The sequence below is a fragment of the Hyperolius riggenbachi genome, chromosome 5 (genome assembly GCF_040937935.1).
Source record: "Hyperolius riggenbachi isolate aHypRig1 chromosome 5, aHypRig1.pri, whole genome shotgun sequence".
Taxonomy (NCBI): Eukaryota; Metazoa; Chordata; class Amphibia; order Anura; family Hyperoliidae; genus Hyperolius; species Hyperolius riggenbachi.
This window is the reverse complement of record NC_090650.1, coordinates 396,136,711-396,153,433: the sequence shown is the minus strand read 5'-3', so window position 1 is coordinate 396,153,433 and position 16,723 is coordinate 396,136,711. Positions and strand designations below refer to the sequence as shown.

The following is a 16,723-nucleotide window of genomic DNA, read 5'->3' as shown; positions in this document are numbered from 1 at the left end:
CCCCCCCCCTCAGTGATGTAGTTTACAGATTAGGCCAGGCTATTGTTTACAAATTACTTCCCTTTTCTGCCCACTAAAGGTGCCCATACATCTAACGATTTTCCCACCGATATACAGCAGATTCGATCACTGTGATCGAATCTGCTGTGAAATTGTTGCGCAAATGGTGACAGAACGATTTCCGCCCGAAATCAATCGTTCCCGTCAATCCGTCCATGCGGAAGATTTTGCTCGATCGCGCGAGTCGGGAGTGCGTTGATAGCGGTGTTTGAATGACCGACGCTAGCGGCAATACATTACCTGCTCCGCCGGCGCGAGTCCCCCTCTGTCCCAGCGGCTTCCGGAATCCAGACCGGCTGCAGCTTCATTGAACTTCCTGTCCCGGCAGGAAGTTTAAACAGTAGCACGCCCTCTACTGTTTAAGCTTCCCCAGACTGGCAGTTTCATAGTGAAATCGATTCACCATCTGTTTGCAGTAAAGGCAGCCATACGATACCTCTCTGGTCAGATTCCACCAGAGAGGGATCTATCGGTTGGTCGAATCTGATGGCAAATCGACCAGTGTATGGCCACCTTAACAGAGCTTTCTGTAAATAGACTTTTTGAACAGTCATTCAAGCGGGGATGCGCGCACGATCCCCTGCAATCTCCGCCCCCAGGACTTAACGCCAATTGGCCTGGAGCGGTCGGCAGCAAGTTAAAGAGCACCAGAGATGAGAGGATTATGGAGGCTGCCATATTTATTTGCTTGTAAACAATGCCAGTTGCCTGGCAGCCCTGCTGATCTTCTGGCATAAGTAGTAGGAGTTAAAACCCTGGAACAAACAAATGGCCAAACCAGTAAAATCTGAGCCAGTTGAGTAAGAGTACCTGATCTGCTGCATGCTTGTTCAGGGTCTATGGCTAAAAGTATTAGAGGCTCCTGGCCGCAATAGCAGCATAGGGGGCGATATACAGGCTGGGAACGCGAACAATCACTCGCGTTCCCATGCCTATCGGCCGGTGACGGCGAAACCGGAAGTCGTCGCCGGCGGGTCCAGAGGCATCTGAGCGGAGCTGCGAGGGCACCGATCGGCTGCAGGGGGCTGAGGGAAGCCCCAGGTGAGTTCATCTCATTTTTTTTTTTATGACTTTAGGTTCACTTTGAAGAGAAACCGTAACCAAGAATTGAACTTCATCCCAATCAGTAGAGGATACTCCCTTTCCCATGATAAATCTTTATCTTTTCTTAAAAGATCATCAGGGGGCTCTGTGTGGCTGATATTGTGGTGAAACCCCTCCCACAGTGTGACATCAGGACCATGGTCCTGACATCACACTGTGGGAGCCTTGTTGCATTGTGGGAAATAATAGCCGTTTCTAAACTGCTACCAAAAAAAAAAAAAAAAAAAAACAGCAAGCAGCATCTCCTTCCACTGACATCACCTTCCAGCAGTAAAAATGTCACCATGTGATAAATGTCAGAATGTAAATCAGGGAGAGGAAAGATTTTACAATGTGCAAACACCGACTAAATCATTTATACATAATTATTGTAAAAATGAAGCCCTTTTTTATTATATTATTTTCACTGGAGTTCCTCTTTAAATATCTTTTTTTTTCTATCTTTTTAAACTTACAGGTATGCTTTAAATGAAAATGTAATGCAATCTGTATGAGACTTGGGATTGGGGCCAATTCCAAGCTGCATACAATACGTGTATTAGTAAATGTTAGTAAGATTATTCAAATCTCAATGACCAACTCTAGTAGCAATAAATCCCAACACAGCCAGTGGGCCCTACAAACCCATAGTGTCCTGCCGCTGTATGCTTTAAGGACCACCATCACGAAAAATTGTAAAATGTAAATTTATGTGAACACACACAAATTAATTGTAGGCTTCTTAGGAGAAAAGCAATTTATGGCTCATTTTACTCTATGTTACTGTCACTTAAAATCTGACAGGTTTTGGGCTAGTCCATCTCTTCATGGGAGATTCTCAGCATGGCCTTTATTCTTTATTATGACATTCCCTGAAAACGATTTTACACAAAGATGCTGGCCAGCCTCCCTGCACACTATTTTGGCAGTTGGACGGCGCAACTGCCATTCACTAAGTGCTTTTGAAGATAAAAAAAAAAAACCCTGAGAACCCCCCCATGAATAGATGGGCTATTCCAAAACCTGTCAGATTTTACCATCTACTGTAAGTGACAAAAACATAGGAGAAAAGCAATTTATAGCTCATTTAACTCTGGAAGACATGTATGGTACTTATTTGTATGCGTTTACATGTACTTAAAAATTTTATGAGTTTCACGATAGTGGTCCTTTAACTAAATTTAGTAATCTTTCCTTAGTTCGCATTACACACCAGCAAAATTGAAAGAAAAAAACACCACCACACAAGTATGTGAAAAATAACTTCCCGTCATGTTTCCAGGACCATTCATATTCTGTAAAGCGTAGAAAAGCCCAACAAATTCAAGTATACAATTGCATAAAGCCAAATATACACCACCACCACCTCTGAGGAGTCTCCATATAAATAACAGTAGTAAGGAACATATCGTGGTCCTTCAGCGTGGACCTTCCATGAGAATCCAGTCCACAGTGAGCCAACCAGAAATAAAAAGAAACCCTCAAGTCCGCTGCCCATCAGTCATTATACAACATCATTCTAGTAGGAGGACATCAGCGCCGTGCCTCTCTTGGACTTGTGCTGGTTTCCAGACACCCAGGACATGAATTTATGGGTCCCACATCTTCCCCTGATTTGAATGACTGCTAATACTTGGGTGTGACACGGAGGACAAGAATAGTGAGGTGGAACAAGATAAGCTGGTGACAGAAGTGACATTTGGAATGTAACAGTATGGATTTCCAAGTCTGTGACCACGAATGTGCAGGACGGACCCAAATCAGACAAACTTCACCAGGCGACCCATGGTCTCTGACGCTTTTATGCGCACAGACGGGACTGGATCCTTCAGCAGGACAATCAGTGCTGGGGAGAGACAGAGAAAGTCATCATCACATTGGACAACATAATGAGGAAGTTCACACCCAAAACACATCTGCTGTAACAATTGGGACACTGGAGGTCCAGATTTGACTGGATTGAGCTTTTCATGTTGAAGCTAGAAATTCCACCGTGTGACAAATGTTTAGGAAGTCTCTCACATCAGTCCACCTATATATACATGTATCTTATGCCTGCTCCTCTAGTTATTTAAAGCACATTTGAACAGAGGGATATGGAGGCTGCCATAGCCATTTCCTTTTAAACAATACTAGTTGCCTGGCTGTCCTGCTGATCCTGTGTCTCTAATACTTTTACTCATAGACTCTAAACAAGCATGCAGCAGATCATAAGTTTCTGACAGAAGTCTGAATCACACACCTGAAGCAAGCATGCTGTGTCAGACACTACTGATGTGCGAAAGATTAGAAGCATTGCCAGGCAACTGGTATTGTTTAAATGGAAATAAATATGGCAGCCTCCGTATTCCTCTCACTTCAAGCATCCTTTAACATTGGAAGGTACAGCAGCAGAAATGGCTACAACTGTTGGGCAGTACTCTCTTCTGAATGTGAGCCCAAATGTTTACAGAGTTAGACTTCAGCCTCAGTTGTAAATTGTGCCCGCCCCTTCCTCCCTCACTCACTAAGCTGCTCCTATTGGCCAGCTACCCATCCTACCAGCATAAGTATTATGGCGCCACCGGTGAGCTGGGTGCAACATGAGCCAAATGACAGCTCACTGTGCTGCCGCTCAAATCCTTAGTTAAATGCCATTCCCCCTCCAAGTTGTAGCAACTCAGAGGGAGATGTGATTCGGGGTCTGGTGATCCCCAAATTATTCTTGCGTGCGACGTGCAGCATAGCACTAGTGCTGTTATGGTGCCCACCTTTAGCACCGGAATAACCTGCTTAGTCCTACCAGGCCCCTCTGTTCCGCCACTATTAGCCCACTAAAGTCCCCAACTGAGCCAGTCATGGGCGCACACACACCACTTGAATACCATCCCATTGCCAAGAGTATTATGCGCATGTGCAGTTAGGAAAAAACAAGGGCAGTTACGGTATTAACTGACACAGGAATGAGATTGAAAGTAGCACACAGGGGTGGGCTTTCCAGTCCAGGACTCGAATTTGGAATTCAAAAGAAGTATAATGACTTCAGGTGTGACCACAGGCAGCGGGGAGTTAACTTACCCAAAAGTCTTAGGGACGTCCGCGTTCCATTACGCATCATAGGCATAATGAAAGCCGCGTTCCATGACCCACTACCGTGCTTCCTACTTTCGGCTTGAAAGAGGAAGCGCAAAAGTGAGTCATGGAACGTGGCTTTCATTATTTCCATTCCGCCTATGACGCGTAATGGAACGCAGACGTCCCCGTATGGGTAAGTTAACGCCCCGCTGCCTGTAGTCACAAGTGAAGCAATTATACTTCATTTGAATTCCGTGTTCAAGTCCTTCTGGACTCGAAGGCCCACCCCTGGTTGCACGTGGCCGGGACTGCGCATGCCTAGTGGCCTGCAACCCAGCTTGATTGTGGACTCCGCTGAGGTGCAATGGAGGGGACCGGACTGACACAGAGGGAGCCAACGGACCACAGGGGGCTGGAGGAAGCCCCATGTAAGTATAAAATCCTTTTAACTTAGAGCATTACATTAACCTCCCTGGTGGTAATCCTGAGATACGCTCAGGCTAGCCGCCGGAGGTTCAATGGAGCGCAATGGGTGTATTTACTCACCTCCCTGGGGATCCAGATTTAGGTAGCCGTTCTGCTTCCTATCCTCCGAGGCTCTGAATCACTCTGGTGAGATCGCCGTCTGCAATTTCACTACAGTGTTACAGCGCCACCCGGAGGACGGAGGGAAAATTGCAGCGCTGGAGCCCAGGGAGGTGAGTGAGAGCTGGGGCTGCTGCAGACAATCTGGCGCCATGATTTTTTTCCCGATTTTAGGGTCTGAAACATGGTAAAGACCCTAAAATATGGAAATAATAATACCGCCAGGGAGGGTAAAGTAAAGCTTAGACTACAATAAAGATTAGATACTAACCTGGGGCTTCCTCCAGCCCCATAAGCACCACTGAGTCCCTCCCCGTCCTCCAGAGTGCCTCCGTTCTCCAGCTATCCGTCCCGGTAATCTGGCTCAGAAGACCCTAACTTGACGCGACTGAGCCGGATTATCAGGACTGATAGTTGGAGAACAGAGGCACTTGGGAGGATGGTCAGGGACTCAACGGTGCTTATGGGGCTGGAGGAAGCCCCTGGTAAGTATCAAACCTTTCTTTGTTGTCTCTGGTAAACTTTAAAGTAAACTTGAGACATTCTAAGTAGGAGTTATTGAAATTTCCCTCATGATACAAACAAGTCAGCATTTTCCGATGTTATCCATCAACAGTATGGAAAACTGTTTAGAAAAAAATAATAAAGCTGTACATAGAAGTCCTGGAGATGACTGTATCATAAATAAGCTCCCCGTCTATCTGTTCCGCCCCAGTGACTGCAGCTCTTCTGTTCCGGAGTTTTGTTACCCCTACAATTGGCCGGCCGCCCCATACTCTCATTTCTATCCCCCTCCGGCTCTTTGTGCTGTCAGAGTTGGCGGTGCACCTCTCCCCCCCCCCCCCCCCCCCCTCCGCCCGCCGTCCCTGGCGCTGGTCCCGGACTCGTCCTCTCTGGGCTGCTCCACTTCCAGTAGCTGTTTACTCGCATTCTACAGGGAACTCGCACAGATCCGTCTGCACGTTAGCGGCACAGACTGTTTAATGAGCTCACTATGCTTCCTCCACCCCCACACTCATGTCAGGGGGTCCCCGGGGGGCCTGAACAGGTTACACAGCTGTAAATCTCCTCATCCTCCATCACTGTATAAACTACAGCCAGATATATAGGAAGCGAGAAGCATTCACCTCTGTACATACATATATATGTAAAGCAATAATCACACAGCAGATCAGCAGCAGCATCGGGTGAGGAGGAACTGCACTGAGTACAGCAAAGTAACCTGTAACCAGTGCTTATACTGTGCTCCTTTCACTGGGTAAGTGCTCTACAAAGTAGTCCTATGACCAGAAACCCTCCTTGGCCTCAGATCACCACAACTGTATGGCAGAAATCAGGATTTAGAGGGGAGACAGCTAAAGGACCTGTGTCCCTAAAAACGGAAATATTTAAAATGTATTCATATAAAATGTACATTTGTTCCAGAGTAAAATTCATCATCATTTTTTTTCCTACATCAATGTCGCTTACAATAGCTTGTAAAGGATTTAGAATGGTCTATGTCCTCATGACTTCCTCAGGCACCAGGGTTTATTTATTTTTTCAAAAGCACTTACTGAACGTCAGAAGCCGGGTCCAACTGCCAAAATAGTGCACATTATGCAGGGAGGCTGGCCGGCATGTATATATAGATTCTTTCCAGGGAGTGCTTTTGTATAATGGAAATACTGAAAATCCCCCATGAGAAAATGGCCTAGTCCAAAAGCCATCAAATTAAATCTTAACATTTTTCGTGCTCTTGGTCCTTTATCTGCCACTCACACTTATCCATGCCCCTGTAAACTTTGTCTCTGGGTCAAGGGCGTAGATACGCATCTCTCACTTGACAATGCGCATACAGGCAAATTGGAACAGGTGTTCACAAAGCCAATCAAAGTTCCTGCAAGTATACCACTTCTAGCTGAGAAGGGAAGGATATCAGGGGCCACCGTACTGGATAGAGACCGCTGTGGGTGGCCAAGTTTAAAGGGTAGCTGGCACCTCTGTGCTGCCGCCTTGGCCTGGCAGTCCTCTGGTCTCTTGGCATTGCTGGTGGTAGCTACAGGTGAACCTCCCAATTTAGTTGCAGAGTGGGTGACGATGTGAAATCTGCCCACTAATATATTGATGAGATGTGCAAAAATATTCAAATAGATCGAACATGCACACATGTAACTGATTTTTCCTTCAGTTATAAGAGAGAGGACATGGTCATAGGATTAAAGTGAAACTACACTCAGGTTTTACTTATTCTGCCAGTTTCCCAACTGATTATTGCTAACACAATTGTCCTGTCTGCCTTTGATCTAAAGTAATGTCATTTTTGTGATAATCACAACTCCAGTTATATACAGAGATTGAAAATTCAGTATTTGCATAAAATCTGTATCAATTCAGAATAATTAGCAGGTCATCCCTCAGGGGTCATCGACTCAGCACGATCCAAGACCCCTGAAGAAACAAGCAGATATGCGGAATGTAGGGACAAAAATGTGTGTGAAGCCCATTTATACAGTAAAATCATAACAGGAGACTTACAGGTCACCAAATGATCCATGTCCACCGATTTACATTCATCCTTCTGCATGTGCAGCACAAGGAACCCTGCGGACAACACACAGCATTATACACAGCAAAGGGAGGAGCAAACTGCTGTCAGCCATGACTGGAATAGGCAATTTAACTCAATACCATCCTGCCATGGCAGCCTACCCACTGTCAACCTACACCACCGTCCTGCCATGGCAGCCTAAGCTCTGTCATCCTACTCTACCATCCTGCCATGCAGCCTACCCTCTATCATCCTACACTACAGTCCTGCCATGACAGCCTACCCACTGTCCTCCTACACTACCGTCCTGCCATGGCAGCCTACAATACCATCCTGCCATGGCAGCCTACCCTTCTGTCATCCAACATCATCGTCCTGCCATGGCAGCTATCCCTCTGTCATCCTATACTACCGTCCTGCCATGGTAGCATACCTCTGTCATCCTACACTACCATCCTGCTATGGTCTACCTACTGTCATCCTACACTACCATCCTGCTATGGTCTACCTTCTGTCATCCTACACTACCATCCTGCTATGGTCTACCTTCTGTCATCCTACACTGCCATCCTGCTATGGTCTACCTTCTGTCATGCTACACTGCCATCCTGCTATGGTCTACCTTCTGTCATCCTACACTACCATCCTGCTATGGTCTACCTTGTCATTCTACACTACCATCCTGCCATGGCAGCCTTCCCTCTGTCATTCTACACTACCATCCTCCCATAACAGCTTACCCTCTGTCATTCTACACTACCATCCTCCCATAACAGCTTACCCTCTGTCATTCTACACTACCATCCTCCCATAACAGCTTACCCTCTGTCATTCTACACTACCATCCTCCCATAACAGCTTACCCTCTGTCATTCTACACTACCATCCTCCCATAACAGCTTACCCTCTGTCATTCTACACTACCATCCTCCTATAACAGCTTACCCTCTGTCATCCTACACTACCATCCTCCCATAGCAGCTTACCCTCTGTCATTCTACACTACCATCCTCCCATAACAGCTTACCCTCTGTCATCCTACACTACCATCCTCCCATAGCAGCTTACCCTCTGTCATTCTACACTACCATCCTCCCATAACAGCTTACCCTCTGTCATCCTACACTACCATCCTCCCATAGCAGCTTACCCTCTGTCATTCTACACTACCATCCTCCCATAACAGCTTACCCTCTGTCATTCTACACTACCATCCTCCCATAACAGCTTACCCTCTGTCATCCTACACTACCATCCTGCCACGACAGTCTTCCCTCTGGCTGCTGCTACCACCATCCTGCCATGGCAGCCTACCCTCTGTCACCCTACACTACCATTCTGTTGTGGTCTACACTCTGTCATTCTACAGTACTATCCTGCCACGACAGCTTGCCCTCTGTCATCCTACACTACAATCCTACCATGGCAGCCTACCCTCTGTCATCCTGCACTACCATCCTGCCATGGCAGCCCTACCTGCTGTCATCCTAAACTACAGTCCTGCCATGGCAGCCTACCCTTTGTCATCCTGCACTACCATTCCTCGATAGCAGCCTACCCTTTGTCATCTTACACTACCATCCTTCCATGGCAGCCTTTTATCTGGTATCCTACAGCACCATCCTGCCATGGAAGCATACCCTCTGTCATCCTACCCTACAGTCTTGCTATGGGAAATAACTATTTTTGACTGCTTAATAATTAGTTAATTACAAGTCTAACTGCTAAGTTGTCCAGCATCCTTTAAGGATATCAGTCCACTTCAGTGAGGTATAAATATGCAATCAAATGATATCAGATTAGTCTTGTTTTTTGACGGTGGTTACATTTTTTTTTAAAGCAAAACATAATTTTAAGTAAAATCCCACTTAAGTAGCTGTAGCGTGTCAGAAACAATGCGCCATATGTTTTAACATCCTCTTACTTGCTTTATCTCCAAAGATCATTTGATACAAACAGAAACCAGGGAAAAATGCGCGGTTCCCTTAAAAAAAGCTGTGTTTTAATAGCCATAGCAGCTGCCATATTCCCCCCTCCCATTGTAGCTGCCCATTATTTATCCAGGGGAAGGTGTGAAGATAGCATCTCTGACTTCTGTAAAATCTACCTCATACACCCCCACCCCCCTGTTCTTTTCTAAAAATGTCGCTTGGTTAACTTTAAATCCCCCCCCCCCCTCCCCCCAAACCTAACCAGCCAATTCTTGTTGCATTACCCTTGTATAATACGGGGTTTGGAGAAAACAATGCATTTATTTCGTTATTACATCTTCAGATGGGAGATACCCTATTGGTTCTACAGAGGCTGCATGATTCAAAGCACAGCTTCTTCATAGAAGACATGGCGATTTATCATGAGCGATAGAGAAAAACTGGGTTACTTCTACAGAAGACATAAAGCCACCTGGCTTCCTAATGAAGAAAAAGCAGTAACAGCAGGCCACCTACTGACAGCGCTGCACCACAGGAGACCACACCAGGCAGCCAGGATCAGGGCTGCCACAAGCATAATGTAGACAAGTAATGAATGAGCATTTTCTCACCTGTGCCCTGCGCCTGATACGAGTCCCAGCTACAGCAGTGACTCAGACCCGGCACATGGGCCACCAGCTGAGGAAGGCCTCATTCATTACAGTGAGTCCTGCAGCTGATACTAACCCAGTCAGCATGCTGTGATGACCATGCATTTGTTCCAGTACTGCAGTAAGTTAAAGCTAGATCTCTGTACAAACAATGAGACCCAAAATATAACTTGTGTTTCCCCGCATGTCTCTTCCGGACACAGAAGCCGCATGGTGTCCGGAGGAGATTGACATACTGAGTTTTTAGGTAGATGCATCATTAGAGGCTGTCTGGTGTCCCTGCACATGTGCCTGTGTGCTCTGGAAGCAGGAAACCCCCACTCAGTAAACTTCTTTCAATGTCAGCTTCTGAATGGACAGGAAACTGATAGGTTTTCCATGTCATTTTGCAATCAGGAGGCACGCTCACATCGTTATGTCATCCTGCAGTTAGGAGGCACACTAACATTGGTATGTGTCATCCTGCAGGCAAGGGCACGTGCCCATTGTTGTGTCATCCTGCAGTTAGGAGGCGCACTTCCATCGGTATGCATCATCTTACAATCATGTGGACTGTCAAGTTGCAGCCCATCCTATTATGTGTACATCATCCTGTAGTGTCTGTCATCTTGCAGACAGGAGCCCACTCCATTGTGTGTCAGCCATCCTGCAGGAAGAGGCGCTACTCCCCTCTATCTGTCATCCTGCATGGAGAAGAGCCCATTCCCTTCTGTGTCTGTCATCCTGCAGGGAGAGGAGCCACTCCCTTCTGTGTATGTCATCCTGCAGGGAGAGAAGCCACTCCCTTCAGTGTATGTCATCCTGCAGGGAGAGGAGCCCACTCCCTTCTGTGTCTGTCATCCTGCAGGGAGAGGAGCCACTCCCTTCTGTGTCTGTCATCCTGCAGGGAGAGGAGCCACTCCCTTCAGTGTATGTCATCCTGTAGGGAGAGGAGCCCCACTCCCTTCTGTGTCTGTAATCCTGCAGGGAGAGGAGCCACTCCCTTCAGTGTATGTCATCCTGTAGGGAGAGGAGCCCACTCCCTTCTGTGTCTGTAATCCTGCAGGGAGAGGAGCCACTCCCTTCAGTGTATGTCATCCTGTAGGGAGAGGAGCCACTCCCTTCAGTGTATGTCATCCTGCAGGGAGAGGAGCCACTCCCTTCTGTGTCTGTCATCCTGCAGGCAGAGGAGCCAGTCCCTTCAGTGTATGTCATACTGTAGGGGGAGGAGCCACTCCCTTCTGTGTATGTCCTCCTGCAGGGAGAGGAGCCACTCCCTTCTGTGTATGTCATCCTGCAGGGAGAGGAGCCCACTCCCTTCTGTGTCTGTAATCCTGCAGGGAGAGGAGCCACTCCCTTCTGTGTCTGTCATCCTGCAGGGAGAGGAGCCACTCCCTTCAGTGTATGTCATCCTGTAGGGAGAGGAGCCCCACTCCCTTCTGTGTCTGTAATCCTGCAGGGAGAGGAGCCACTCCCTTCAGTGTATGTCATCCTGTAGGGAGAGGAGCCCACTCCCTTCTGTGTCTGTAATCCTGCAGGGAGAGGAGCCACTCCCTTCAGTGTATGTCATCCTGTAGGGAGAGGAGCCACTCCCTTCAGTGTATGTCATACTGTAGGGAGAGGAGCCACTCCCTTCTGTGTCTGTCATCCTGCAGGTAGAGGAGCCCACTCCCTTCTGTGTATGTCCTCCTGCAGGGAGAGGAGCCACTCCCTTCTGTGTCTGTCATCCTGCAGGGAGAGGAGCCCACTCCCTTCTGCGTATGTCCTCCTGCAGGGAGAGGAGCCACTCCCTTCTGTGTATGTCATCCTGCAGGGAGAGGAATTCATTCTTTTCTGTGTATGTCATCTTGAAGTGAGCTGGTTGTACACCATTCTGTGATACCCTGCAGTGAGAAGTGCATGCTCCCTTCTGTGTGCCATCCTGCAGGGAGAGGAGCCACTCCCTTCTGTGTCCGTCATCCTGCAGGCAGAGGAGCCAGTCCCTTCAGTGTATGTCATACTGTAGGGAGAGGAGCCACTCCCTTCTGTGTCTGTCATCCTGCAGATAGAGGAGCCCACTCCCTTCTGTGTCTGTCATCCTGCAGATAGAGGAGCCCACTCCCTTCTGTGTATGTCCTCCTGCAGGGAGAGGAGCCACTCCCTTCTGTGTATGTCATCCTGCAGGGAGAGGAATTCATTCTTTTCTGTGCATGTCATCTTGAAGTGAGCTGGTTGTACACCATTCTGTGTTACCCTGCAGTTAGAAGTGCATGCTCCCTTCTGTGTGCCATCCTGCAGTGGCAGGAACACACTTCCCAATTTCTAGGTAACCCTTTTCTGGGAGCAGCTCATTATTTCCAAATCTGACCCTTCCTGTAGCAAGTTTTTATTTGCCATAACATACCTATAAACATGGGGGCGGCTGCTCGGATTTCAGGCCAGGCACTCTTGAAGTAAGTGACGTTGGTCTGGATTAATCGGGGTGTCAAGTCGGAATACCCTTGTACCTGGGGTAAAAAAAGAGATATTGAGAACCGGGGCTCACTAGAGCACTTTTCCATTTATGCTGTTGTGAAATCATATGCATAGGCTTGTATTAGCCAAGTGCTTGCAAAAGCACTTCACAAGGGCAAGCCTATGCTGATGAGTCCACAGGCGTGAGATTTGCTAAAATTGTAACCACGTAGCATTTTAGGAGCAATTCCATCCCACGAATGCTGGGTCAAAATTCCCCGAAAATCACTCTAGAAAGCACTGGTTAAGTACAAAAGTTGCTATAAAAAAAAAAAAAACAACAACACTTTTTTATAGTACTTTTCTATGTTTTACATTCCCAATGGCCTATCCAGGTGTTAAGCCAGATGCACCTATGATAGTCTGTTAACAGCAGTGTAGTGTACACACAGACACAGAACATCTATATCGCGCCTTTCTCCTGGCAGACTCAAAGCGCCAGAGCTGCAGCCACTAGGACACACGCTATAGGCAGGAGCAGTGTTAGGGAGACTTGCCCAAGGTCTCCTACTGAATAGGTGCTGGCTTACTGAACAAGCAGAGCCGAGATTCGAACCCAGGTCACCTGTGTCAGAGGCAGAGCCCTTAACCATTACACTATCCAGCCACCACTGTGTACCGATATAGGGGTCCTCATTACCATAACACATTTAAAGTGGACCCGAACTCTTGCACAGGGCACAAGGAAAACAGAGAAATGCGTGTGTGTTTTTAGAGAGAAGAGCCTGTCTAATTCCCCCTCATCTATAAGTAATCACAAGTGTAATTTGATCTTTCAGCTGTGTCCACACAAAAATTCGGCAGAAACAGCTAATGTGAAAACACAAGATGTTAGCCCTATGTCTGCTTCCATGAAACCATGCAGTAGAAACACTGCAGATTTATTGGAGGATTTATATCACCTGTAACAAATAAATGTTTTTCTTTAAAGGTTATTAAGCTAGTGCTTATCTTTTAGAGCAGAGAGGAAGTTCTGAGTTCAGGTCCTCTTTAAGAGCAGTTGATTACCATTTGAAAAAAAATTAATATTTTAAAGTGACAGTGAACCCAGAGGTAATGGGGGGTATACATGAGTGCCAAAGGGGACACGAGATAGCTTTCGGTTCCCCTTAAGATGCCCATTAATGTTTCCTTCAGATTTAATCTTTTCACACGATTTGAACGATCAAAACGAATCAGAAGGAAATTACTGATTGTTCCTATAAACGGACCGGTTTAAGAAGGTTTTACATTCCAATTTGATCATAAAATCCAACTACAGGTAGTCCCCGACTTACGAACGGCCCCTCCGATACGAACCTCATGGATTCTGTGTTTCCATGGGAACAAGTCAAAAAAAAGGTTTCAAATTGGACTTGTAGTTTTTCAGAAAGTCAATAAAAAAAAAAGTTATACACAAGCAAGGTTGGGAAGAAAAACTAAATCAACTGAAATGATCAATTTATCAAAATTAATTATTTATTTATAAATCCATGATAAAAGATTTAAAATGTAACCACAGCGCAAACACATGATAAAAGATGCATTAATCTGATATCCACTATTCCAGCCACCCGGGCCCGAGTTAGCGACTGCCCATGACTCGTCAGTCACATGGAAGATAGAACCATGATTATCCAGAAAAAAGTTGCATACTGTATATGTGCGCACAATGAAAAATAACTGCACTCTTGAATAGCCTATAGAGATTCCCAGCAGTCAGTGCGATGTTAATAATCCACTTTTTCCTCTGTAGTGATTAAAATAGAGCCTGGTTCACCAAAGTAGTTCCTTGGGCAACATAGGACATATATTTGAAAGAGGTCCCAGAGTCTCTGACCACATACAGTATATTGTTAACACTGTATTTATTCCTCTATATTGGTCAATTGTATATTGTCCGCCAGGAAAATTCCTTATGCAGTTGCGACCATAAGAGGACAAGATATTGCACCTGGACCCTTGGGATGTTTCCATTATGATCAAATATAGCATGTTAAATGTGCTGGAATTATGTGACTCTGCCTGATATATGTTGACTCTGGAACCTCTGCAGGTGGCGCTAAAAAGGTCCAGGTGTAATATCTGTGTTGAACTTTGTCCTGGGACTTTCACAAATGGCGATACAAGGGTCCAGGTGCAATATCTCTGATGAATCTTGTCCTCTTATGGTCGCAACTGCATAAGGAATTTTCCTGACGGACAATATACAATTGACCAATATAGAGGAATAAATACAGTGTTAACAATATATGTGGTCAGAGACTCTGGGACCTCTTTCAAATATATGTCCTATGTTGCCCAAGGAACTACTTTGGTGAACCAGGCTCTATTTTAACCACTACAGAGGAAAAAGTGGATTATTAACATCGCACTGACTGCTGGGAATCTCTATAGGCTATTCAAGAGTGCAGTTATTTTTCATTGTGCGCACATATACAGTATGCAACTTTTTTCTGGATAATCATGGTTCTATCTTCCATTTGACTGACGAGTCATGGACAGTCGCTAACTCGGGCCCGGGTGGCTGGAATAGTGGATATCAGATTAATGCATCTTTTATCATGTGTTTGCGCTGTGGTTAAATTTTAAATCTTTTATCATGGATTTATAAATAATTAATTTTGATAAATTGATAATTTCAGTTGATTTAGTTTTTCTTCCCAACCTTGCTTGTGTATAAAATGTTGATATAAGGTCTTAGACCTGGGAAGCATACAGTACAAGATATTCAGGACCTTTTGTTATAGTGGAAAAAAAAATCTAAGAAAAAATGGCTTTTAAACTTGTAAAAGCGGGTACAGAGGGCAGAGGTGACACAGAGGGGGGGGGGGGGGGGGGGGGGGGACACAGGGGACAGTGAAGGCACAGTGTTACGACTTAAGAACAGATTCAGGTTGAGAACGAACCTACAGTCCCAAACTCGTTCGTTAACCAGGGACTACCTGTATTGGATTGGTTTTTTTCCCTTTTCCAATCGACCAAACAATTGTTTTACATCAATTTAAAAAATTTGATCATAAAAATCACATAGAAAGATTGGATCTGAAGGAAATATTGTACCGGTAATGCGCACCTTTAAAGTGACTTTTCCCTCCAATTCTCCATAAATCAACATTTGCATGTACCCCCCCCCCCCTACATAAAAAGTTATGAAAATAAAAATCAAATGTATGCTGCTTTGTCCATCACCAATATAGATGCTCTATTGTGCACTCTCCCTTCCTTGAAATCACAGATAAGGGCAGCCTTTGCTCCCTTCTGAGGATCTCATGTATGCTTTACATAGTGTCTCACCATGTGTCTGCAGACATTATTCATAAACTCTCCGTAGTGTAGGCCTCGGTCCGGATGTAGGTGAGCATGGAACATCTCCGACAGACTCTGGTTGTTCAGACTCGGGCCACACATCTGCAGAGCAAACTTGCATGCCTGGAACACGCAAAACATGAATGACCATCATATCTGTGGCGTTATTACCATCCACACCACTTGTGGCCACACTCACCTTCACCACATCCGGCTTTGGGTCCTGCAGATGGAGAAGTAGGGTTACCAAACCATTGAGAATCTGATCAAAGAGGACCTCCTCTCCCCGTCCAGCCACAAACTTACTGAGGTTCCCAAAGAGCATGATGGAGGCCCTGCGCAAGTCCTCCCGCTCCTGGAATACAAGCAAGAAGTTTTGAATCAGGATGATACCATTTACAAAACATCCCAAATAACACATATAGAAGGTTACAGGGACAATGGTTTTTTTGTTTTGTTTTGCCTGAGGAAAGGAGGATCTGACCTCCTGAAACGCGTGTAGCGTATTAAAACCTTTTATCATTACACGGCAGCCGCCTATCTTTCTTGCATGCATGCTACACAGCATATCCACTCATACTCCTAATTGCCTGTGTGATTTTTCCATAGCTTTGCAGAACAACCCAGGAGTTTCTTTTTAGCTCTCCACTCAAACAGCGCTGCCTGCCAGCCCTCACTGCCACAGTCTGTAGTGCAGCTGCTTATAGCAGAACAAGCACACAGGCCAGGCAGATATTCACAGAGGAGTACCAGCAGATCCTTGTTTTATCTACGACAGAGGAGGATCAGCTAAATTGCCAAGCCCAGTCACCGGCTAGAGGGACAAAAGCCCTGCTGCTGGACAAACCTATATGGGCTTGCCAGCTACTACACAAGGTGAGATTATTCCAGCCTTACTTGATCTGTTATATACTGCTCCCTGAGTGCGCTCTATCTTTTTGTCTTGCATTACAGGCACAATGGGGACTCCTGCACTGCAAAAAAAGATAAAAATATAAAAAAAGCTATGGAGAGTTCACGATTCAACACTCAGTGACCCAGAAGGGCATACATTCTTGTTCATTGCACAA

General features: G+C 45.9%; 1 protein-coding gene across 4 annotated transcripts in view; it reads right to left on the bottom strand.

Annotated features, from left to right (window-relative positions):
- Window positions 1–2,394: 2,394 nt before the first annotated feature.
- MROH1 (maestro heat like repeat family member 1) overlaps window positions 2,395–16,723 on the bottom strand; it is a 228,522-nt gene continuing 214,193 nt past the window's right edge. For all 4 annotated transcript variants that reach the window (XM_068237842.1, XM_068237840.1, XM_068237843.1 and 1 more), the window contains 5 exons: window positions 15,853–16,008; window positions 15,642–15,776; window positions 12,256–12,358; window positions 7,300–7,365; window positions 2,395–2,989 (listed from right to left, as the gene is read on the bottom strand). In XM_068237842.1, the coding sequence (XP_068093943.1) occupies window positions 2,904–2,989; window positions 7,300–7,365; window positions 12,256–12,358; window positions 15,642–15,776; window positions 15,853–16,008 (546 nt within the window). In that variant the 3' untranslated portion in view covers window positions 2,395–2,903. The remainder of the gene's footprint in view (window positions 2,990–7,299; window positions 7,366–12,255; window positions 12,359–15,641; window positions 15,777–15,852; window positions 16,009–16,723) is intronic.